The following is a 25,060-nucleotide window of genomic DNA, read 5'->3' as shown; positions in this document are numbered from 1 at the left end:
CTTAAATATATCAATGAGGGGCCTAAAGCTTGTTGTGAAATCTGTCTATAAAATAAGTTCCCAATGGAGAGGGCAGCTGTTGGGCCCCATGCATTCAGGATTCCTCAGTTGGCCCTCCCCTGGTCGCCAAACGCACAGGGAAGTTTGACATTTTTAAAGAAACCTTTCTGTGTAGTCAGGAGAAGCGGGAGTGCTTTCCCGCCAACAGTGCAGCAGTCCTGGTGACTGACCCACCATCCCACCCCCACCCGCCCTCCTTTCTGGAACTTACCAGAGGGCCAAAATTGAACTAGTGACTTATGTACCAAGTTGCCTGTGGAGACGCAACAGGCACTGACAGTTGGTTTGATTCCCAATTTTAGGATGGCCTCAGGCCTCTCTTTTAGTGTGTGCTGCCCTTGTCTGGCCCAGGCTCATTTCTACCCCATTGTATCCTCAGGAGTAATATTGTTCTTAGGCGATAGTGTAAAACAGCCATATCGGATCAGCTGCCCATAATATGTCTCTTGCAATTTTTAGTTCATTGAATTCCATTGGAAATTTATGTAATGTGCAACAGATCTAAAATCACCTATTTACAATATTGCCAAAAAATTAAAATTACTCCCCTCTTTTGATAAAGAGGGGTGATGGGAGTTGGAAAGGGGAGCCCCAGAGCACAAGGCACAAAAGATAGATGGTAAAGCAGGTGTCAAGAGCAAAAACAAGCTAATTCAGCTTTGTGTCACTTCTTGCAAATACCCTTTAATTCTTCAAATTCATTTCAGCTTTGTCTGTGGTGCTTGGCACCTTGGATACCTGTTTTACAATCGGTACTGAATGTAAATTTGGCAGCAAGAGCGGAAGACAGGCATATAACATCATCACATCCTTACCACCTTACATAATAATGTCCACACATTTAAGGAAGGTACTTCCAGCAACTGCCAGGAATAACAACAGAAAATTGAGGAAATGTTAAAATGGGTGGGGATCCTGTGTGACAGATGCTTTCTCCTAACTGTTTAAATATTCCCCAGCCCATGCACTGTTCACATAATCCGGACTGCCCTGTGGTATTTGTTTCATCAACTAAACTTAGACATTCATTGTAGTAAAATACAAGTAGCAAACTTCTGCAGGCAGCAGGCAAACTGTAAATCATTCAGTTGGGAATTAAGTTATCATTGACTGTCTGCATGATATATTGTACAATGGCATGAAAACACAAAGTCATACATGTTTAACGACTAATCAATGATGATATCATACCTCACTATTCTTCCAAAACAAATAAATCTTCAGGGATGGATGGTATTCATGCTATGGTGCTGAAAGAGATACAGAATGAGAACTATGAGGTGCTGATGACCATTTGGAAACACTCAATGTACACTGGGAGCCCATATTAGATCATAAATAAGCCAACATGGTATCCAATAGCAAAATGATTGGTAAGATAGACCCACCTATTTGTTGTGGTGACTAGATGAAACCAGCTTCTTAGCTACTTGTGAAGTGTGGAAATGCCTAGCAATGTTCTGATGAAAGGTCATCAACCTGAAACATTAACTCTATTTCTCACTTCCCAGATGCTGCATGACCTGCTGAGCATTTCTGTTTTTAATTCAGATATCCAGCATCTGCAGTACAGGTGAGTTTTACATCTCCAATCAAAAAACAGACCTGACACCAGAATTCCAGTTAACAAGGAATTCCACTTAGTAGATACTGGATGACAGAAATTTTATCATATTTTGCTTTCATACTCATGTTCCTTTGTTGGTTTCTGCTATGGAAAAGAAAATTGTTGAATTTTTCAGGCACAAATCTAGCCAGAAGAAACCCAAATGTCAAATTTGATGGGTAGGTGACCCATGAACAAAATGGTTGAACTTAATTATTCATTTCTAAAGCAGAGTGCATTCTTCAATTTGTTGTGGCATTGAAAGGACAGCTCTATTATTCTGTTCTGTGTCTTCTCTATACAAAACATTGATATGGTCTCTCTGAAACTGTCAATTTGTGCTAAGTTGCATGAAGCATTGTGCTATGGACTATTGCTCACCAGGACAATGGCCGAGACTGCCCCCAAAGTCTAACAGATGTCAAGTTGGTAACACACATGGGAACAAGCTGAATATAGCAAGTTCAGAGGGGAAGTGAAAAAAGAACTGAGGGGCAAATAGAGAGTATGAGAAGAGACTGGCAACTAACAGAAAAGGGAATCCAAAAGTCTTCTATAAATAGTAAAAGGATGGTAAAAGGAAGAGTGTGGTCAATTTGGGACCAAAAGGGGACTTACACATGGAGACCAAAGGTGTGGCTGAGGTAATAAATAAATAATACTATTTATCTAAAAAAATGCTGCCGAAGTCATAGTGAAAGACAAGGTAGTTGAAATACTGGATGGGCTACAAATTGACAAAGAGGAGATATTAGAATGGCTGGCTGTACTTAAAGTTGATAAGTCTCCAGGACCTGATCAAATGCACCCAATGACACTAAGAGAAGTAAGGGTGGAAATTGTAGAGACACTGGCCATAATCTTCAAATCCTTATTACATACAGGGTTGGTGCCAGAGGACTGGAAAATTGCAAATGTTACACCATTGTTCAAAAAATGTTTTTAGGATAAGCTCAGAAACTACTAATCAATCAGTTTAACCTCAGTGGTGGGAAAACTTTGATAATCTGGGACAAAATTAACAGTTACTTGGACAATTAAGGATTAATTAAGGAAATCCAGCATGGATTTGTTAAAGATAAATTGTGTTTGACTAAGTTGATTTAGTTTTTTGTTGAAGTAACAGACAGGATTATGAGTATACTGTGTTGATGTGATACACACAGACTTCCAAAAGGTATTTGATAAAGTGCCACATAACAGGCTTGTTAACAAAGTTGAAATCCATGGAATAAAAGGGGCAGTGGCAGCATGGATACAATTTGGCTGAGTGACAGGAAACAGGCTGCAGTGGTGTAATGTTGTTTTTTTGGACTGGAGGCATGTAGTGGGGTTCCCCAGGGGTTGGTATTAGGGCCACTGCTTTTCTTGATCCAAGTTAAGGATCAAGACATGGGTGTGCAGGGCAAAATTTCAAAACTTTCAGAGGATGCAAAACTTGGAAGTATTGTGAACTGTAAGAAGGATATTGATAGACATCAAGAGGTCATAGACAGACTGGTGAAATGGGCAGACATGAGGTAGATGAAATTTAATACAGAGACGTGTGAAGCAATACATTTTGGTAGAAAGAATGAGGGATGCAGAAGCAGGAGGACCTGTGTGAAAGTCATTGAAGGTGGCAAGGCAGGTAGAGAAAGAAGTTAATAAGGAAAATGGGATCCTGGGCTTTATAAATAGAGGCAGAGAACACAAAACAGAAACAAGGAAGTTACGATGATCCTTCATAAAACACTGGTGTGGGCTCAACTGAAGTATTGTGCCTAATTCTGGGCACCACACTTTAGGAGGGATGTCAAGGTTTTACAGAGGGTGCAGAAAAGAGTTACAAGAATTGTTCCTGGGATAAGGGACTTCAGTTATGTAGATAGATCAAGGAGAACAGCCCCAGCTTCTCCAGAGAAAAGAACTGTTCTCTTTGAAGGAGAGGCCATCGATTTAAGGTGAATGGCAAAAGAACCAAAGGCAACATGAGGAAATTGTTTTTTTAAGCAGCAAGTGGTTAGGATTTGGAATGAACTGCCTGAAAGTGTGGTGGAGGCCTGGTCAACCGTGGCTTTCAAAAGGAAATTGGATATTTGTCTGCAGAGAAATAAATTTCAGGGCTACGGAGAAAAAGCGGGGGAGTGGGGCTAGCTGGTTTGCTCTTGCAAAGCGTTGGCACAGACACAATGGCCTCCTTCATTGCTGTAACCATTCTATGATTCGAAGTCATTTTGTGCAGCATCCTTGCAGCTAGCAGAGGATGAAGAAATTTTTATCTGTTCATCCTGGCTTATGTTCAAATTCAGATCCCAAAGGTGAGGGAGCAATCTCATAATCACTCAGCCCTCCAATGTAGTAGATATATTAATAGGTCATTACAGTAGTAATAAATGCATAATGCTCCTTTTCACCCATTAGCTTTGGCAGATGTATTGTTTCATTTGTCTTGGTGTCTCTGTTCACAGCCTGCCCAGTTGTGGGATGTAGATAGAGCTCAGATTCACTGGTGTTGCCACTGTGCTTCTCTTGTCTTCCAATGAGATAATGCAACAGAATGTATTTAATAGGCAAGGCTCTTCCAGAAAGAGATCTATTCAAACTATACATACTTACAGTTTTATTTTGTATCCCTGAGAGGAAACATCTGATCACAAATTGATAACTGACCATGCTAACATAAGGCTTGAGTTCCATAGTTTACAGCCTTCAAATAAAGGTGTCCCATGAAATGGATATGGGTCAATTAGGAGCTCGCAATATAGGGAATTATTAAGGCAGAATCACATCACAGCATCCAGTGGAGCACTTTGGAGCATTCTGAAGAGTGATGCTCACTGCTTGGAATTGTGACCTCAGACAAAATGTTAGTAACATTAAACTGGCACCAATCATGTATACAGTTGAGATATGATATCGACATGAATTAATATACAGGTTGGTTAATTCAACTTTAATTAAATTTATTCGAATAAAGACAATTGCATGGATGATCATAGCTCTGTCTAGGTTTACAATCCTTTTCAAGGCTAGCTTACTTCTTCTCCTAAGCGTGCTGGTACAAGTCTATCATTGGCACATGAGAGAGGGGGGTAATAGTTAGTCTGTTGAAGAGTTAATTTATGCTAGAACTAAACTGGAAATGGATTATCTTTGGCTTTACCCCCAGCACTACTGAAGAGGCTGATCACTGCCTACCCTTTCTGTTATATATGGGCCTTTTCATTTGAGGACTGTGAATATTAAATTATGCAGTTCAACTCTTGTTTTAATGAAACATTCATCAAAAATTTTTGAATAGTTATTTTAAGATATGCGGGGACATTTTATTTTTGTGTTTAAATTTATAGACTAAGTATGCTAAGTACAAGTGATGCCATATCTTTGAAATGAACCATATTATCATCTAAAAAGAGTACCAATAAATATGCATTACACACACTTCTTTTATCATGCCATTGATTGTATATAATAGAGCACCTCTTTAAATTTATGCCAGCTTGTACATTTTGCCAATTCCTTTCTCATCAAAGAATGTGCACTGTCCAAAGAATAAATACATAACCCCAGTCTCATATCTTTCTGATATTTGCCGTCTTAATGCACAAGTATTTAGAGGTTCTTCCGATAGAAGTTCTAAATGTGGTGCAAAATAGGTTATGGGTGACACAGATCCTAGGAGTATTGAAAATCTATAGTCACATGACACTGTGGAGGTCAGAGGTCATGTGGATTAGCCACTTAAGTACTGCCACAGCAGTATCTCTGGCTTTTATAAGATTTGTCTGTCTCCAAGCAAACTACGTGTGAAATGTATCTGTTGCACATACATCTTGTCTAATGTGTAAATTTGGTAAAGGCATTTGTATTATATGCTTGTATGAGATGATGAAGCTGGACCTCTTTCAAATTAAAGAATCCGTACGGCGATTATCTAAGAAATAAAATATATCTATTAACAAACAAAGTGAAATGTTGAAAGAATTTGTAATTGAGAAACAGACAATTAGATGTTCGACCTTACAGAAATGCAACAAAGCACCTTTTGAAAATGAATGCTACTACCCCATAGCTGGTGTGACTATAATACATTATATTAAATTCAATTAAAAAAGAACATGTTTAATTGAACAAGATTAAGTACACAATTAATGTGAACAGGATTAGAAGACTGGTTTGTGTCATAGAAACACAATCCTCAGTAGGTAGAAACCAATGAACTAATAAATGTTTTCAGCTTAAAAGTGACAACAAAGTTATTCTGGCAGATGTTTTTTTTTACAAGTAAAAAGATGTTTCAACCTTTAATAAGTTTCATGTTTCTTTCTTTTTTATGGAAATATTATATAATATTATCCAGTGGGATAGCTGAAGTAGTAACTGGGCTTTGAAAACATCTAATTCATTCATGTTTGCTTAAAATTTATGTATCAAATGACAGTGAAAAAAAAAACATAGGTTATTAATGGTTTTCATATCCACCATCAAAGGGAAATGTTATAGCACATTCAGTTTCATTTCAAACATAAAAATCCTCATCTACCAGAAGATATTATATAGGGATTATGCTATTACTATAGCTGTAAGTTCAGATCAGGGGTGAACAATTTTGAAAAATTTAATAATTGGTTGATAAATTGAAGCAATTTTTAAAAAAAAAAGTAATGATTGCAAGGTAATTGCTTTCAGTGATCAATTGTTGTGCAAACACTTTGTACAATGATAGTAAGTGCTGAAAGGCTATTATATCTACTTCTATTCTTGCCTGGAAGGCAACTGTTGGCACATCAGCTGAATGCTTATATCATCATCCTGCTTAAATGAGTGCGACATTAACTTATATGTATTATATTTAACATTACAAGCTGTTTTAAAATGAGTTTCTAATAATCCACCATGGCTAAAACCATGTACTGAATTCAGTCTACAATGACGCTGCCAGCAAGTTTCATTTTATCTTGACTATTCTTAAACATAATTTAAAGAAAAATAATACTACAGTTCAATGCATCTGCTTTTAAAATATAAACTACATTATAAGTGAAGAAAGGTCATCTAAGTAGATTTATTTTGAATTAGAAGCTTCTAATATTTTTACCTTGATACATGTTCTCTAGGGCAGGCCATTAACAATTGCAGAAATGCATTAAGGCATAGCTGTAGAAGAGCTTAAGTTGGTTTCAACGCTGCCATATTCAATATAACATTATTAGTCTAACAGACTACTGCACAAATCCACATTTCAAACTAAGTACTGTTTAATGTGTTAAAAAGCAATCATAGGTTTTAGGCTTGGTTTTGGACTAAAATTATATGCTAGTTTACGCAACTGAAATTGTTTGCAGTCATTTGTATCTAGATAGTAGAATTTTGCAGGAAAGTTTTCCAGGTCTAATTCTACATGTCAAAGCAACAAAAACTTTAAATAGAGAAACCTTCCACTGTGCTGTTCTGTTGGATTAGAGTCAGTAATGTATGCAAATACGTGCTTTACATTTGAAAACAACGTAAACCAATGCTCAAATCGGCCAGCTATCCACTTTGGACACAGTTGACTGAAGAATCCATCCTATAGCCCTGATTTCTATCAATGGGAATAGTAAGGTTGTGCTGTCCATTGTGAATTGGCAGTACAAAAGGAGACAAGGCCCAAATTACCAATGGGATTCTCTCTCCCTAATTTGAATAAACTGCAGGCAAGGGGGAAACTTGCATGGAGAGCTGGAGATCAGAAAATCTGGCAAGGCGGCAGCTTTTAAAACAGGGCCACTAACCATTAAAAAGGGGAGCTGTGGCACTGCTATGAAAGTGAAGAAACTATTCATAATGTCCAGGTAGAGCCACATGGACAACACTGCTAAGAATGCAAAGATCCCGCTGCAGCAGGTGAGCATATTTGCTGCTGGGCACCACCTATCGGTAAGATCACATTTGCAAACTGCATGGAATGAGATTGCCACCAAGTCACTGCAGTTACCTAAATCTCTTCCACCTGGTTGCCTGAGGTTGATACAGGCGAAGGTTGTGATGATGTGTTCCTCACTTCTGCACAGTTCCTTTTGGAGCCATCACGACGCAAATTTAAATTGAGAACTCCGGTAAGCTCTGGGGCATACCATTTGAGGCATTGTACACAATCATTGTACTTTGGAATAAAAACAGAAAATGTTGGAAATATTAGGCAGGTCACACAGCATCTGTAGAGGTAGAAGCAGAGTTAAGGCTTTGGGTTGATAACCTTTCTTAAGCACAGCATTTCATGTCAAAGCTGCATGGCATCCTTTTCTCACAGGAGCAGGGAACTGATCTGGAATAGCAGATCCTCAGGCTTAGCCCTAGTCTCCTAAGAGCCATTCCCCTGCAGTGCTTCTGCTGCTTCCAACATAGCGAGTACTGTAGACTACTGCATCAAGATGGCATTTTGACTGCTACTTGGATAATGGCCATGATATGCATAGTGGTAGTTTTGTGCCCAGACACCACTTTAACATTAGTTGAGTGCAAATGTTATTTACATGTTAGGTTTGTGACTGTCAGGAATTTCAGCATTGTTACAATGAGAACAAATATTTAATGTAAATGAGTCTGATGCAGGCAGGTATTGCAATCTCCTTTTTGGAGCCAAAATCATCTGTTGGGAAATTGGGTGTGTTGCTAATTGGATACACATGGCCATGGGCCTGGTTTCCCGAACCCCATCTGTTGCCTGGAAGGCCCAATGCTGAAAGCAGAGTCTCGGAAAATTTCATCCTATAAATAATTTTTATGCCAAGTCCTCTGGGAAAGACTCACTCTATATTTGTAATCCTGTTCAGAGGTTTAACAGGTGGCTATAGCAAATATGCAGCCTTGCATTAGAATTATTTGTTATTTTTTCATTCAAGAGGCCTCAAACTTTGCTGATTTCACAGTTATGTTTGTTATTTTTACATTACCTTATTGGTTATTAAACTGCAAGTCAGTTGTCTGGTGAGAAATCTGAATCAATTTTATCATCATTTCTGCTTTCTGGCATGCAACATTTTCCTCTGAACATGCTTGACTTGAGTTTAGAATACACAAAGGCAGACATACAGAATCTCTTGGCAACATTTGAAAGTTGAACTTTTTAAAGAAAGTGCTTGCTTATATATACACACATACATTAAAAAGTTCAACTCATTTTTAAAAATTTAATTGTGAACTTTCATGCCCCCCCCCCACCACCCCCCTCAATTTCTCTCCTAAAGTGCTGACTTGTGCTCTGGCACAGCTAGGTATTCACAACACTTTGTTACCTCACTCAAGTCATTATTTTATGAGTACCTATGCAATAAAGAATTAGAATTCCTCAGCTGTTCCACTCGTCTCCTCCACTAACTCTGGCAAGAGGCTGGCAGACTCTGCAGGAAAATGCTGGTGTCCTTGTTTCACTGTGTCTTTGTCATTTACAAAAGTTTGCCTTTTAAGAGGCTGAGCCACCGGGGTTGGACTATGGCTTGGCCTCCTGATGGGAAAGTGCAGAATCAGGGAGTTCCCATTCTTAGGCTGGACTGCGAGCTGGTGTGTCAGTGGAGAGATCAGAGTTGGAGAGCACCAGCAGGCGTGTCTCCAGCATAGCTACTGTGACTTGGTCCTGAGGCATCTCAGCCTCTATCTGTCTAACAAGGGATCATAGCCAGCCCCACAAACACATGCACTTTCCTGCGGAGCTCAATGAATTGTGATAAGGAACACAAGGCCAACAAGAACAGCTTGCAATCAGTTGGAAGTCTAAGTTCATGGGTGAAAGAATTTACAGAAGCACACCCACTCTTTCAGCTACATCTCTACACATCCAACTTGGAATACAGCAGTGTATCACTGCGATATTTCCCAGAACTGGAAGAGTGAATCAAAAGACAACAACTGTGATCATAATCATACACAAACAAATTTTTGAAGTGACTGCAGCCTTGTAGTATCATTCATGTTCATCTGATTGGAATAAAAAAAACACCTTTGGTATTGGCATTTATTTTGCATCCACAAAGATAATTACATTGCTATCTTCATGTGAAAGGCACCAATAGGTCTAAGGGGATTTACCCCATTTTGTTTTCAAAACCAAATGTGTCAAAACTCTCAAAGTGGATGTATATATCATGATCATATATAAACAGGAACTTATTGGAGTTATTTTAACATGCATGAAAGACCCAGGTGTTCATGATTTATGGTTGTGGTTTCTCTGACTAACAGAACCTTCAGAACCAAACAAATATGTGTCTTTTTTAGATGACGCAGGTCATTAAGTGATAATCACCTGCAGTTAGATTTTGGTATTAGATTCACTGCAGTTAGGTATTATTTTCCTGGTTAGAAGATGCATCACTAATGACTTAGGTAGTAAATGGAGATATTAAGTAAATAGGCAGTGCATTACTAATTTTTTTTATCAATGTGGGAAGCCCATAATTCATGATCAGTGTAGATGTGAGCAAGTTGTGAGATTTTTCCCGCGAAAAGTTTCCATGAGTACTGCGCACAGTTTTGGTCTGTTTTTAAGGAAGGATATGCTTGCATTAGAAGCTCAGTTCAGAGAAGGTTCACTAGATTGATTCGTGGGATGAAAGCATTGTCTTATGAGGAGAATTTGAGCAGAGCAGGTTGGGCCTACACTTCTTGGAGTTTAGAAGAATGAGAAGCGATCTTACTGAAGTATATAAGTATATAGATTTCGAGGGGACTTGGATAGATGCTGAGAGGATGTTTCCCCTTGTGGGGGAATTTAGAACCTGTGGTCATAGTTTCAAAATAAGGGGTCACCCATTTAAACAGAGATGGAGGAGGAATTTCTTTTCTCAGAGGGTTGTGAATCTTTGAAATTTCTCTACCCTGGAGAGCTGTGGAGACTGAGTCGTTGAATATATTCAAGGCTGAGGCAGACAGATTCTTGAACTATAGAGGAATCAAAGGGTGGGATTTTCAGGCCCCCCGCCAATGGCAGGCTTTGTCACAGGCAGGACGGGAAAATTTGGAAGGTGGCCAAAAGTAAATTGACTTTTAGCCACTCTCCAAATTTTCCTGACCTGCCGGCGATGATTTCTGCCACTGGCAGGGCCAGAAAATCCCGGCCAAAGGTTACGTGGAACAGGCAGGAAAGTGGTGTTGAGGCCAAGATCAGATCAGCCATAATCTTACTGAATGGTGGACCAGGATCAAGGAGCCATATGACCTACTCCTGTTTCTATTTTTCTATGTTTTTATGAGTTAAAATTCTATTTACTATACACTAATAAACATTAGAATATGGAAGTAGGTAGTAAAAAAATCATTTTTCAAGTTGTTTATATTAGTGAATAAATAGTAATGGTAGTTCTCACTGTGATTAGGCTTCAAGGTTCTTTGTTACAAGTACTTACTTCTTATGATATCACCACAATACACTATAGTAATTGCAGTACAGCATAAGAACAATTAAGATTTTCACGTGAATGCATTATAATCCTTCATTTTACTCCTGTAAAATGTCACTGGTAGGAACTGTGAAAATAGCAGCAAATGATACACAGCAAAACAATTATTGGAAATAAACATTTAGAAAATGTAAACTTAAAATTATTGCTGCGTGATTAATAATTTCTGGAATAACATTTAAAATCCAGGCTCAAAAATTACTTTTTATACCAATATAAGTAGTTTAACAATATACAGGGGAAAAGGGAAAAAATGGTTCTGGACAATGTTTTTTTTTTATTCAGGGATCTGAATAAACACCAGTAAAATCAACTATGATAGGAAAGTGAGTGTTTTTAAAAAGAAAACAGAACACTTTGTAAATACTTTGGTCGAGATCTCTTATATAGAACCGTGTGTGATTGATCTTAATTATCGTTTACATATGATTTTTTCTTACATCTTTTAAATTATATTGCATCACATGTAAACTTTAAAGCACAATTAACAATAGCCATCCATAAATCATTTCAAATGTCAGCATGCCACATGCATTTCAATTTTCACCTTACAGCACAGTGGCCATTTCTTACTTTCTTATCCATTCTCCCACCCTAATATATAGATTCTTGTCTGGTGCAGACCTGAGGGTGATGGAGCCCAGACATGCTCCATCTGTCTGCAGCTGGTGCCACTTGGTCCAGAAGACTTTGGACTACTGCCCTCAGTCACTTAAAGACACATCAGTACCTGCAATTTCTCCACTACTTGGCCTCAACCTAAGTATTTTACTGCCACCTCTACAGTTTCATACAGACCAGGAGCTGTTCTGGCCAAACATTTAGCAGACTCCGAAGGAAATGAAAATATGCAACAACATTTAAGCTTCAAAATAACAATTTAGAAAAGTATGCTTTTTTACCTAAATGTTGATGAAGTCAAAATAATCACAAAGACATCACATCATCATTGTGTCCTTGTTCATTGACCTATATTTTCAATGCAATTAAATTTATTTGAATAGGGAACATTTAAATACTACTTTTGGGTCCAGTGATTCAGTTGTAACTGAATATTTAAACATAATTTGAATGTGTTGTAGGGAAGAATTTTTATTTTTGTTTGCTTTGCAATAGTCCTGAAAGTACATATGACAATTGTTGTCACAAAGTTATTTATTCATCATTGGCTTGGTAGGTGAAAGAAGAATTTGGAACCACTAAGCTACATATACTGCATGTCCTACTTCACTTTTAAAGTAATACCATACTCATCATCAGAAATATATTATTTATCCTAGAACGTGACCAGATATCATTTATTCAATACAAAAACTATCAAAATTTATGGCTATACATTACGGTTGCTTTGTGGGAAAATCGTCCATAAAAGGAGTATACATGTTAGAAAAAAGAATGCTTTTGTATCAAACCAAATGTAGTTAGCTTAATGTAAATATTGGGAAGGCAGAGAAACTTTTTTTCTAGGAGATTATAATGTATTTTCATCATGATTTTCCTCCCTTTGTAGACTTCCAGCCTGCGAACCTTGGACTCTGGCCACATGCTTCATAGATCTCAGGTGATGAAAGGCATCTCGGAGTCCACTACTATTGTTTCTCGCTGGTCAGGTAGCAGTGGGGTGGGGGCATGGGGGAGGGGATGGGCCGGGTGCTGAAGTGAGTTACAGAACCCACCTCTACGTTAATTTACTCTCCTTGCTCACTTCTACCTCTGCTGATTCTGCAGCGAATGAGCAGTGTTAGAGTTACCTAAATTAAGGCAGTATTATAATTCTGCAAAATACAAATAGTAATGTGAATCATTAATATGCTATCTGTTACAAAGTGTGCTGTGGTTCTTCGCGCTGACAAAGTGCATAGTCACCCTTTGGTTGGATCCGTGGAGCAGCTTAAAATAAAAAAAAATCACTCAGTCTTTTTAAACCTCAACACGTAGTCTGTCAACAAACTTAACCCTATCTCAAAATCCAGTTTTTCCATGGTCAAGGGCATCTATTTTATTATAAAGATAACTATGCCAAAACAAATATTACTTTTGAATCTTTCATTATCTTTCCCTCTCAAAATGGTCTAAAACAGCATGTGTTGGTATTAGATGATGCAGAAACAGCTGTCGAGCCTGACTGCACAGTGTCTCAATGTCAGCAGTTCAAAGCACTGGAAGACTGAAGGGGAGGAAATCTGATAGGTCACTGGAACCCAATTCCAAGGCTGAAGGACATTTCTTTCTTTCAACAATTGAGCTAACAACATCACCATTAGCTCCTCCACCACTTTGCTGCTTCACATGAGAGTTAAGTATTTCATCATGGAAGATCATGCCAAATAATGTACAGTATTAAAAAAAAAATCACAAGGTGAAATCAGCAATAATGGTTGAAGAGGGCATGCTGGAAGTACACCTAAGTAGCAGTACACATTCGCCTCTCTTTTTAAATAAAACCCCTAGAGGTTTTAGTGTCATAGCACCCTTCATTAATGCTCACTCCAGTCTGCAGCCTGGGCATCATTAGCAATATCAGAAATCAGTAGGTAAAGAAGGGCCATTCTTCATTTTACTGCCTGGCTGTAGTAAGTTGCTCAGCGCTATGTGCAACCACACAAAAAAAAAACAAGTGATTGCATATGAAGAAATGAGCTTGTGACGCAGTTTGTCTGAAAACATGCAACATAAATCAGTGTATAAATTTCTGCTGAGCTACTCTATGTTCCAGTTGTAGGTTAAAACAGAAATAATTCAGAGTAGCTGCTCTTGTGAGTGTATTCTGGTTTGTAATGTAATTCCACTAAACTCTACTGCCCTCTATTGGAAAAACGATGCTGAGAAACCATTATTAACATGTGCGAACAACAATTTGGATGAACTGGGAGAACTCACTGTCAAGACTGGAAAGTAAATTACATTTTTCAGAGTCAGATATATCTTTTATTTATAGAAACTATTTTAATGAATTATCTTTCATTTATTATTAAAGGAAGACCTTAAATATATCCCACTAAAAACTGAAATATCAATATCAAGTAGGCCATATTACAAATAAGAAAATTGAAGATATCTATTTTTATGACTTTTACATACAGAATAATGGGAAGCTAAAATAAAACCTGTAAAGCAGTAGTATAATAAGCACAAGTCACTCCAAGTCACTGATTACACCTTTATCATCCTTAAAATACTATATACAACATTTTCATGGTGTAAATATACTTTTTTGATGACTTAGTGATTTACTCAGAGACACTTTTCCTTGTGCTTTGACTGATGATAGTGTTTGTGAGAAAGCAGATTTATATTATATTATGTAATTAGTTCTATTGTTTAGCAGGCTATCTATTCTTTTATGTCCTATATATTTATATAATCCAGTCCTCTTAAAACTAACTTGCTTATTAAGCCTACACACCATTACAAGAGAAACGACAAACTGAATATCTGATAAATGTATAAGCTTACATGTAACATGAAAAAGTAAGAAGTCATGCTCTTAAAAAGATAGGAAGCATTTTCCATCCCACGTATGTGTTCTCACATGGGGTATTATAGCATAGGTATCTTGTTCTGATATGATTTAAAGGCTATCACATTTGATCTGTGTAACAGCCTGAAATCCTATTGTATCAATTGTGTGGCAGTCCCAATGTAGTATGTAATTTATCTGTCCACTTATATCTTCACTGCAACTTTAAAGTTCTTAAGGAAGAGGTGCTTGTTTGCAAAAAAATTGTGGCAGCTTGCGACCTTTAATTGATTATTCTGTGATTAATCACATTTGACACAATTTGTAGTTATGCAACATAACAGTCTTTTCCAAAATTACATTGTCCAGTTGTGTGCATTTTAAAAAATCTTCCTTTTTTATGTATTCAGAATAAACTAATTATCACATCCTTGCATGTGCTCATGTTCACTAACACTGAGAACAAATGGGAGCATGAAAGGGCAGGAAAATGCATCTTCCCCCGGGCAGGATAACTGTCGTTGCTCAAACAACGTCTATGCCAGTGAGAGTCCCTCTCCGCAACCTAATCATCTAACCAATAAAATAATTTCCATGGGAAAAGAACCTATAGGACAACTGTAAACCAAAACACACAAATTATTTACCTGATTCTATGAATGAAAGAGTGTGGCAACAAAAACATTACTAACCAAGGTATGGTTTAGGTCTGTGATTCAGCCTGACCCCATAACATCAGTGAAAATATTCCATGAATATAATTGAAGTAATTTTTATTCTTAATAATTGAACATGTACAATCTTTGCCTTCCTTAAACTTCAAGGAACCTGTTTCTGTACCAAAACTGAATAATCAGATTACATGTGGTTTGCAAGAGATACACAGCTCAGGAGAAACATTTACATATTTAACAGTCTCTAGAATTTCTGCAAAAGTACTCCACTACTGAAAAATACACACAATGCATAAGTTGCACCTTTTCCAGGAGAAAAAAAATGTTATAATTGTTAAACTGTGACAAACTTTTTAAAAATTAACATCAAGCAAAAAATTGTTTCCTTTTCAACGTTTTCGTGACCAAAAATATTATTTCAGTAGCTCAAACATCAAAGAGGACAGGGCTTTCATTGACGCTCATTTGGTTGAGGTGCAGTTTTCCGTGCTGGACAAATACAATGCTGTGCAGAAATAAAGAGGTGTGAGCTGAAGCCTCAGGATTTCATTTTGCTCCCAGTAACACGCAAGCTCCAGACTGTCAGCTGTCCCCTCGGTGAGCCAGATGCTTCCTTAGAGGGGCAGTTGCACCTAACATTTGCCATGCCCCTCCCACTCCCTTATCCTTGCTTTAATGGGCATTAAAAATAGAACAAAAAAGCCTGTAGATGGGAACAACATACATACACAACATGCACAGATCTCTGTACTCATTCTTCTGTAAAATGTAAAAACAAGAAAGGCTACCGTCCCCCAGGATAGATCCAGGCTTTTTAATATAGTAGTGGTGCCACCATGCATCTGACTCTCAAGTTTCTTTTATCTTTTTAAGTCACTCAAATATTTACAAATTCCCTAAATAATAGTGGATGTGTTAAGAGCTTGTTTTATTCTGAATATTGTTGCCATACATTCTAGCTCTGTGGCAGGATTGGACAAGGTCCCCGAGATGTTTTTCGGCTCTCTTTCAGAAGCTCCTCATGTGTCAGTAGCCATTGTTTGAGGTGATTTCCTCTTCCTCCTATATAATTACCAATCTGTCCATTGCTGCAGATCACTCTGTGACAGGGCACAATAATTGGCACCTGAGATTAATGTAAAAAAAAATCATTATACATCTGTTAAATTTTACTTATTAAAACATCACCTCAGAGATATAATAGCCACTTCAAAGAATTTTGCACAGCTGAAATAAAAATAAAGACATATAGGGAATAAAGGATATTTAGCTGTGAATTACAAAGCTGTAGCCAATCAGATGACATAATAAACTGTGAGAGGATAGTAAGAGCAGTTTTGAAGAGTCACAAATTACAGTGTTGAATTTGTTCCCTTAAATAGGGTTCATGCTTTGTTCAGTATGTCGATTTTATTATTGTTTGAGATGTATTTATACTGGTAGCACCTGACTATGCAGAGTGACTCCTTAAAGAGTGATGTTGCTCACCATGGTAAGAATATTAATGAAGCTACTGTTGATTGCCAATATTAGGCATAATCTGCAAGTGCTATATTTAACCATTCACCAAATAACCAGCAATTGTTATAATCCGTGCCAGAAATATCACGGAACTACATAATTAATAAATTAGTTACTATATTTATCACTTATCTGACATTTTAACTTTGCAGTAAATTGTATTAAACTTTACCAGTCTATCAGGAGAGTTTGATCATTTATTTCTGATGAAAAGTTTGCAAAATGTACCCATATTCATGTAAAGGAAATTTGGAATTAAGTTTTATCTGAATAGCATAATTTAGAAGTAACACAGTCTTTTCAGATTCAGTACATCACAATAGTGCTTCTAACAAAATTTATAAATAATCTGACAGATGTAGTAATAATAACCAGAAGCAAAATGAAACTTTAATTCCAAGCATTTATATTATGTGCAACTTTCGAATGCAACCTTGCTCAACCATTCTACATTTGTTCATCATTTGCATGTAAGAACTGTGACTAGATGCACAGAGCACCTGGATTTTTTAAATATTTAATTCATTGACAAAAAGGTAGCTTAATAGTGCCTCAATATGACTGGGCATCATTTATTATTATGCCTTATGTTAAAAACAATATTTAGTTTCATTTGATCTATGGAATATGCTTGTTAACTTCAATGCTTGAAGGTATGTCATACTGACTATGTGCATTGGCAGGAAATACAAGAAAAACCCTGTTTTGGGGATATTCTGATAAACTGCACACACGATTAAGCAATGTAACACTCCTTCAGTGATGTTAAACGTATTGTAAAACACCAATCACGCAGGCCACAACATTATTTTAAGTTATGGGAGATATATGCATAAACATTATCTAAATTATCACCTTTAAAATCATGAAGACTAATAAATTAGCAATTAGACAGTTGCTGCAAATAAATATTTTAGCAAACAGACAAGGGATGGATAAATATAAAACAGCAAATAGATAGCACAGTTTTACTCTTCCAGTGTGGCCCATTTCACACCTAACACAGAATAGGAGTTTCAATGCTCTCAAAGCTTCTCTCTCTCCAATCACCCTCCCCCCATCATCAGCAGCTCCTTGGTGTACTGCCATTTTATGTGCTATATAGAGCTACAGCATATATCTCCTATGTTCTACAAATTGAATTTTTAGACTGAAGGCGTGAGACTGAATGAGATAGTTGTGATATTGGTACCTGCAATGCAGGTGTGATATTAGTATTTGAAATATTACCACACATGAACATTTCAGCTTTGTCAAAAGGACATTTATGGTAAAGTTAGCATTTGCATTGGAAACACATTTCATTGAATATTTGCATTGGAAACACATTTCTGTGTTCTGATTAGTTTCAGAAAATCAACTCATTGGAAATAGACTAGTTTTAAGAGCTGGCTGATAGAAAAACCCTCTCCCTTTGCCCCTATCCTTTCAGCTGCTTGTACCCATTATTTACCTTGATCTCACAATCTCATACAGCGTAGCTGAAAAACAGGTTGGCATATGTTCATCCACACCTAGTATATTTAGCACACGTGCAATATATTTTAAATTCAGATTTTTTTCATGGATTAAAGTAAAGCAGAGGCAAACCTGTTGTGCTGGCATGTGAACCAACCACAGGAGCATTGAAGTAGCTGTGAAGGTAACAGCTATGTTTTAGATATGCAAGATTCAGATATGTAGCACGTATGCCAGTTGTGACTAGAATTTTGAACTGATTTCAAGCTCATACTAAGGTTTGAGGTTGGTCATGTGTGGCCAATCAGCCTTCTACATTACTACAGTAACAGCACTTCAAAAGTACTTCATTGGCTGTTAAGTCCTTTGGGAAGTCTTTAAGTCATAAAAGGTGCTGTATAAATGCTAGCCTCTCTGATGAAGTGTGGACATTTTGGCAAAGTTCAGATGTTAATTTTCCAGATGGATATTGAATTCATCACAAATAGAGTATGAAGTCAACAACAAATAATATCCGATTATGGTTTGATAATTATGCTGAAGTTTTGTTTAATTCATCTTTTGGGGATAGTGAGAAACTTTTCTTCAAAAGTCAAAATGAATTGGGTAGGATTCATGACAGCTGGTTTATTTGGCTTTTGGAAGGAATGGGTTTGGTGGGCTGAATGTTTTTTCTTCTCTTTCTCTGCTTTCTTAAGGTCTTACCGCATGTGTTTAGAATACTAAGGCTCAGACAGGAGAGAGATTAGATTTGCAAAATGCAGCTGAGTATATATATCTGGAAACTCCTTGCAATGAAACTGGATGCAGTAAAACTCAAAAGATGGAAAAGTTTCTAATCTCCCAAACTGCTCACCGTGATCACTGAATAGCACAACATTCTTTTTATAATGAAGAAATTGTGGTGAAAATTTGAACAATCATACTCCTTTGTTTAGCCCAAAAAGAGTAGTGGAATGCATTTAACATATCATTGGAAACTAGTGCTTGCAGTGAGGAAAAAATCATAGTCTCAATTTCAAAACATTGTGATTTACATTTCCAGTGCAAGAATAAAACACAATGGTTTGGTAACTTCTATTGATCTCATGCACAGAAATGCATTACTTTATGAGTTGTGTAATAAAAATGCATATAAATAACATCTTCAAACCTCTGAAAGTGTATCTTGCAAATTCAGTGCATCCTCCACATATTTTCTAACTCACACCAGAGACAGAAAAATTATACCTTTGTTAATATGTTTGGTGAAGTTGAAAATGCAACAAATTTATGATAATTCCACATCATCTCTACAACTGAAATATTGTCCAAGCAGCCAATCACATTAAAGAATTATCACAAGCAGCCAAACAGGAAATGAAAAGCACTAAAACAAAATCACTTATTAAAAATGATACAGAGAATAAAGAATGGAGCATGCATATGGGGTGAAGGCAGAAGTTGAAATGATCTGAAAAACTGCTTTTAAAAATATGAAGAAGATAGTTTAAATATCTAATAATTAATCATAAAACACATTTAATGACACTGTACGATTATAAAATGAGTTTTTCAGGGCCAGATCTGTTGTTCAGCAGTACTTATTACGCAAATCACCGTGAAAAACCAGGTACACCTCATTGAACAAGTGGAACTTTTATGGGGTTTTTAGCAGCAATATGGGCCAGGATTTTTACGATGACAGGGTTTCCCTTTCTGCCATCCAAGGAGTGGCGAAGAACACATCCCCACTGATACTGCCTGCACAGCAGCTATTTAACGCTCCAACAAGAGTTAATTGGCTGTAGGCGGGACTTCTGCCCCTCACTGGTGAGGAAGTCCCGCCTCAAAGAGCTGCTGGCCAATCTGATTGGCTGGCAGATCTCTAGTCTCAGCAGCGCCAGAAGCTGCAGTGGACAGGACTGGGACCAGTCTCTGGACACCTGGGACCAGAGCCTAAGTCCCAGGAGTCCAGGACCAGGTAAGTTTTGGGGGTCTCAGGGTGACGTGGGAGTTGAGCCTTAGGGCACTGGGCAGAGGGTGGTTGTAGAGATATTTCTGGAGAGGCCGGGAGTGGCGGGGGGGGGAGGAGGAGGAGAGGGGAGGACCACCTGCAGGAACCAGTCCTTTTGTGGGTGGCACCTGATGTTAAAAGGAGGCTGCTGATGGAGGCACTCCCCCCACCACCCCCACCGCCCCACCCCCGCCCCCATCACTTCCTGCCCGAGGCCTGAGCAGGGTTAATTTTTGTGCTTTCCACCTACCCCTGAGTTCCTCCTGCCAGCCTGAAAATTGAGGATGGGCAGAAAACGGTGCTTAAGCGATCAATAATTGGCCAATTAAGGGCCTCAACTGAGGCAAGGACAGACAGGCCAGCCTAGGCCTTGTCCATCCCAGCGTAAAACTTTGGAGAGGTCGGGGCGAGCGGGAGCCTGGTGGAAAGGCTGCCTGAGAAATTTTACAGCCACCCTCCTGCTTACACACCCGCCGGCAGGGGGAATGTAAAATTCTGCCCATGAGTGTGGAAAGGGAAAGTTCACGCCACATCAAGTCATGTCAGTGATTGCTTGCTTGAGGGTGGGAGGGGTGGGGAGTTTAACAGCGCAGCCTGTGGCAGGGAGCAAGGGACAGGCTTGTCGGTTTCAGAGGAGTAATGAAGTTGAACGCTAACAGAAAGCCACCAAGCCTTCCCACAAAATCTGGGCCAATAATTTTGCTCCGTATTAAAATAAAATCTTTGATTTTGTTTCTTTGGCTTTCAGCACGTTTGCTGATTTTACTCCACCTCGTACACGAACAGGTCAGTAGAAAACACGAATGTTTGTAAGGTGCTTTGCAATGACTAGCTAAATTGAAAACTATTGCCCACTAACTCTGACATGTCATAAGATTATCTGTAGGTGGAAGAGGAAAATGGCAGATTATAAAATGAAATTGATGAAAAAAAAGTGGATAGTGGGGTGAACATAAATCAGCAAACCTTGTAACCCCTGTCCCAATTAATGATATTATTGCTTGTGACCATGTCACTTGTATGGAGTTAGTTTCTTTCTGTAAATGTTCCCCTCTTGAACATATTTTTTAATGGATCTGCACTGCAATCAGTCATAACTGCTTTTGTAAAAGAGGATTTTCAATTGCACTTTACTTATGTTAATATTTGTTTGAAGTGAAAAAAACATTAACGAATCTGTTGCATTTTAACTTAAAAGGCAAGGAAACATTTAGGAGCTAAATTTGATAGTCACTGAAAATGGGCAGAGGGATCACTATTAAAGCATACCCATTAATTGTAATGTTGCACTGCTTAAAGTTAGCCTGCACCTCTTAAAGGGGAGGTGCATTATGGTTAGGTCAGGTTCTGTCAGTCATGCAGGAAATGAATCTGATCTGTGAAACATTCAGAAATGGTTCAACTTGGGAAGCCTACCAGAAAGTGAGATCAACGGCAAGGAGCTTGGAGGATTCCAGCACCAACTTGGCAGAGGACTTTGTGCAGAGCTTGATATCTATTGATTCTGGCATGAAAATGACGGCCAACTTCATTTGCACACTTATGGACTCAACCATGATGCAGTTTCTGATGGTCAATGTCTCAGCGTCCATTGCAGACAAGCAGTAGCCATCCAACGCCTGAGTGCTGCAGTGGCAGTTCAGGCTGCAGTCATGCAAGGTCAGCCTGCTGCCATACAAGCTCAGACTGTTGCCATCACACACGGATTAGAGTGTACATTGGACCTAGCAGGGTGTCACATTGGTCCAGCAATCTGTTCTCCAACAGATTACGATGATTGCTGATATGTATCTCTGGAGAGTGACAAAGGATCCAAGAGAGCATGAACCTGCTGTCTTCTCTCAAAAAGACAGCATTCACCCATCCACACCCATTACTCTGCCAGTGATCTTGCTTAGGCCCATCAGCCCACCAGCCTAGACTGTGTGGCCCCTTCAAAGATGGTAGAGCCTATTGCCAGAGATATTTGAGATCAACCTCCAAGGCTGTCTGTAATCTCCTCCACTAAAAACCATAAGCCATTCATTAGCTTTACTGTAGCCTCTGGGGTAACATTGCTTACAAGCACTAGAACAGACAAAGGCACATGGAAAATAGCCAACTAATGGAATGCAGGAGGGTGACCAATTGAGTTTTGTATACTATAATAATGACTTGATTTATAAGTTTGGTTTAGGGTGTTTATTTTGTGGTAGCTTTTAATTTTGCATTCTAGACAAGCAGGCATTATGATGATCAATGACAGAGAGAAGGTAAGTTGTGAGACTGTTGATGAGTGAACACTTGAGTTGTGGTTACTGGTATCATAATTGGATCAGTTCTTCACATACAGTCTGCAAAGCAGAAGTTCTAAGTTATCTTCTCTCTTCCTTTTCCTTCTTAAGCTTCTGCTCCTCCTCCTCATGTTCCTGCTCCTCAGCTTCTTGCCATATAACTGGTGGCTCCTCACACTATGCATCATCCAGCAGACCACCACAAATCTCAATACTCTCTCTGCCAGGTACTGCACGGCTGTTCCAGAGTGGTTCAGGCCGCTGAAGCATTGTTTCAACATGTCAGGAGTCTGCTCTATCACATTTCATGTGGCAGTCATCAGCTATATTATTGATGGATAGCCCTTGTTGTCCAGTATCTATCCTTGGCTTTGCTGTTGTGGTTCAAATGCAGCTGACAAAGTGGAATGCCATAGGATGAAGGCATCAATTCTGCTGCCAGGCACACAAATGTTCATCACCATAGTCTCTCCACAGCCACTGGTAATGTGGTCCTTGCCCTGCTCTGAAGTTGCAATTGTGGCTCCAGCAGATAGTAGATTTCAGTAAGAATGGTCTTACTGAAGCTCCTCCTGCTTAGATCCTTTCTCCCCTCTCTTCCCTCTCCCAGCAGCTTTTCTGTTCTGTGTGACCTTTCTTCATTCACCAAGTCATGCTGTATTCCAAAGGGAATACCTACTGGTGCACCTGTGACTGGGAGCAATTGGTTTGACCAGAAGCCTTGAAGTCAGTAAGAGGTCCTTCAGCACCTGCCCACCACTCCCCTATAGACGTATACAACTAGTAAACAACTATAGAAAGCACCAAACTCTTGCAGAATCAAAGCAACAAGCAGAAGAGATAAATCAGCAACTAACTTGTAAGTAGTTGATGATCCCTTTAAATAACATTGGTGAGGGGTCCTTCCTGCTGCTGAACATGTATTCAGCTGGATGAGGTTAAGAGAAGGAATTAGCTGGGGTGTTGAGTACCAAAGTGGCACTACTGGTGTCAAATCAGCATTGCACACTGACAGCCATTGTGATCTGCCTGCTCTGCATGTTTCTGATGGCTGGTCAGAGCATTCATGTGTGTTAGCACCCTCACCAATATGGTATCCATAGTAACCTGGCCTAAAAGTCTGCAGATGGCATGGATACCATTTTGGACATCTAAGGGCATTTGTAACACTCAAAGAAACAGGTGCAAATGGTCCCAATTTTGTCTCATTAATTTTTCTGCACATCTTCTCTAGATGTGGTACAAGTGCAAAGAAACTTATTTGGAAACCAGGCTCTTCAATCTTTGCCCGTTCATTGACTGTATGTCCTGGTTATACTGCATCTTTCATTTCTTTGTGTGTTCATTGAAGTAAGGCATGCCAGTGTTCGAGAATGGGACAATTTCTCACTTGAATCACCCATCCCAATAATATGCACCCTTGGCGTAGATACAGCATAAGTAGATGCACAATAAAGTTTTGCTGGCTTTGTTGCAAATGTACTTCAAACCCTAATGCGGAAGATGATTCCCTACTGCACCAGTGTGACCTTTCCATTTCAGGCATGAGCCATTCTTGTGACCTATTTTAGTGAGATGGCCAGTTTAGTGGTAGCTGCTGTCAAATTATGGGGAGTTTTATGCTGTGGACTCACGTGATTAGTAGTCAGGTTGGGAATGACTCAATGACATTTGAGTCAAGGGACATACGATCCTTGTAGCCAGCAGATAGGCTTTTGACTAGTTTCAAATCCAAGTCCCAGAGGTGAAAGCATTGTGTTGCAAATTCCTTGTCCCACACATTCACTTCATTGTAATTTTTAAGAGCATTCATTTAGTTTGTTGTGGGTGTAGACTGATCTTGAACTGACCCTTGCTTCATTGGGAGGCGGTGATAATGAAACGGCTTGCTGACACTGGAATTGCCAATGCTTATGAACACTCTAAGTTGGTTAGAAGAGTGGTGCCATATGTGATAGACGTCACCTTTCATTTTCTTTATCCATCCCATCTTTTCCCTTTATATTGTCTTTTCCTAAAGACAGCGAGGCTGCTTTCATATAGTTTCACACGTGTCAGTGATTCTGGTATCTCATCAAAACTATCGTTTTTAATGTATAAGTCTAAAAAGTGAAATAAAGACAGAAAATGCTGGAAAAACTCAGCAGGTTTTTTAAAAAATTCATTCATTCGCTGGCTGGGGCAGCATTTATTGCCCATCCCTAGTTGCACTTGAGAAGGTGGTGGTGTGCTGCGCTTCTTGAACTGCTGCAGTCCAGCATCTGTAGGGCAAGAAACAGAGTTAATGTTTCAAGTCCGTTAACTCTGCTTCTCTCCATAGATGCTGCCAAACCTGCCGAGTTTTTCCAGCATTTTCTGTTTTTATTTCAGGTTTCATAGTATTTTGCTTTTATCTAAAAAGTGAGAGTTGTTAGGCTATTCAACTTGGGGAAGGGGGAACGAGGGGGAAAGTCACTGACAAACCTGATGCTGCCCTTAAAAGATTTCTAAACTTAGGATAACTGTATGCCCATTATAGTTTTGCTGAGAGGAGTCCAAAAATGGAACTCCTCGACTTCTTGGAGTAAAGTCCAGTGCCACACACCGAGGCATT

The 25,060-nt window shown here is 38.7% G+C and overlaps 1 protein-coding gene across 3 annotated transcripts in view; it reads right to left on the bottom strand.

Moving 5' to 3' along the window:
- Positions 1–15,301: 15,301 nt before the first annotated feature.
- Positions 15,302–25,060, bottom strand: part of LOC144694453 (methylated-DNA--protein-cysteine methyltransferase-like) — a 388,079-nt gene continuing 378,320 nt past the window's right edge. For all 3 annotated transcript variants that reach the window (XM_078564883.1, XM_078564884.1, XM_078564886.1), the window contains one exon: positions 15,302–16,345. In XM_078564883.1, coding sequence (XP_078421009.1) covers positions 16,175–16,345 — 171 coding nt within the window. In that variant the 3' untranslated portion in view covers positions 15,302–16,174. The remainder of the gene's footprint in view (positions 16,346–25,060) is intronic.

The sequence above is a fragment of the Cetorhinus maximus genome, chromosome 20 (assembly GCF_964194155.1).
Source record: "Cetorhinus maximus chromosome 20, sCetMax3.hap1.1, whole genome shotgun sequence".
NCBI lineage: Eukaryota > Metazoa > Chordata > Chondrichthyes > Lamniformes > Cetorhinidae > Cetorhinus > Cetorhinus maximus.
Note: the sequence above shows the minus strand (reverse complement) of the source record. Positions and strands in the feature narration are given on the sequence as shown.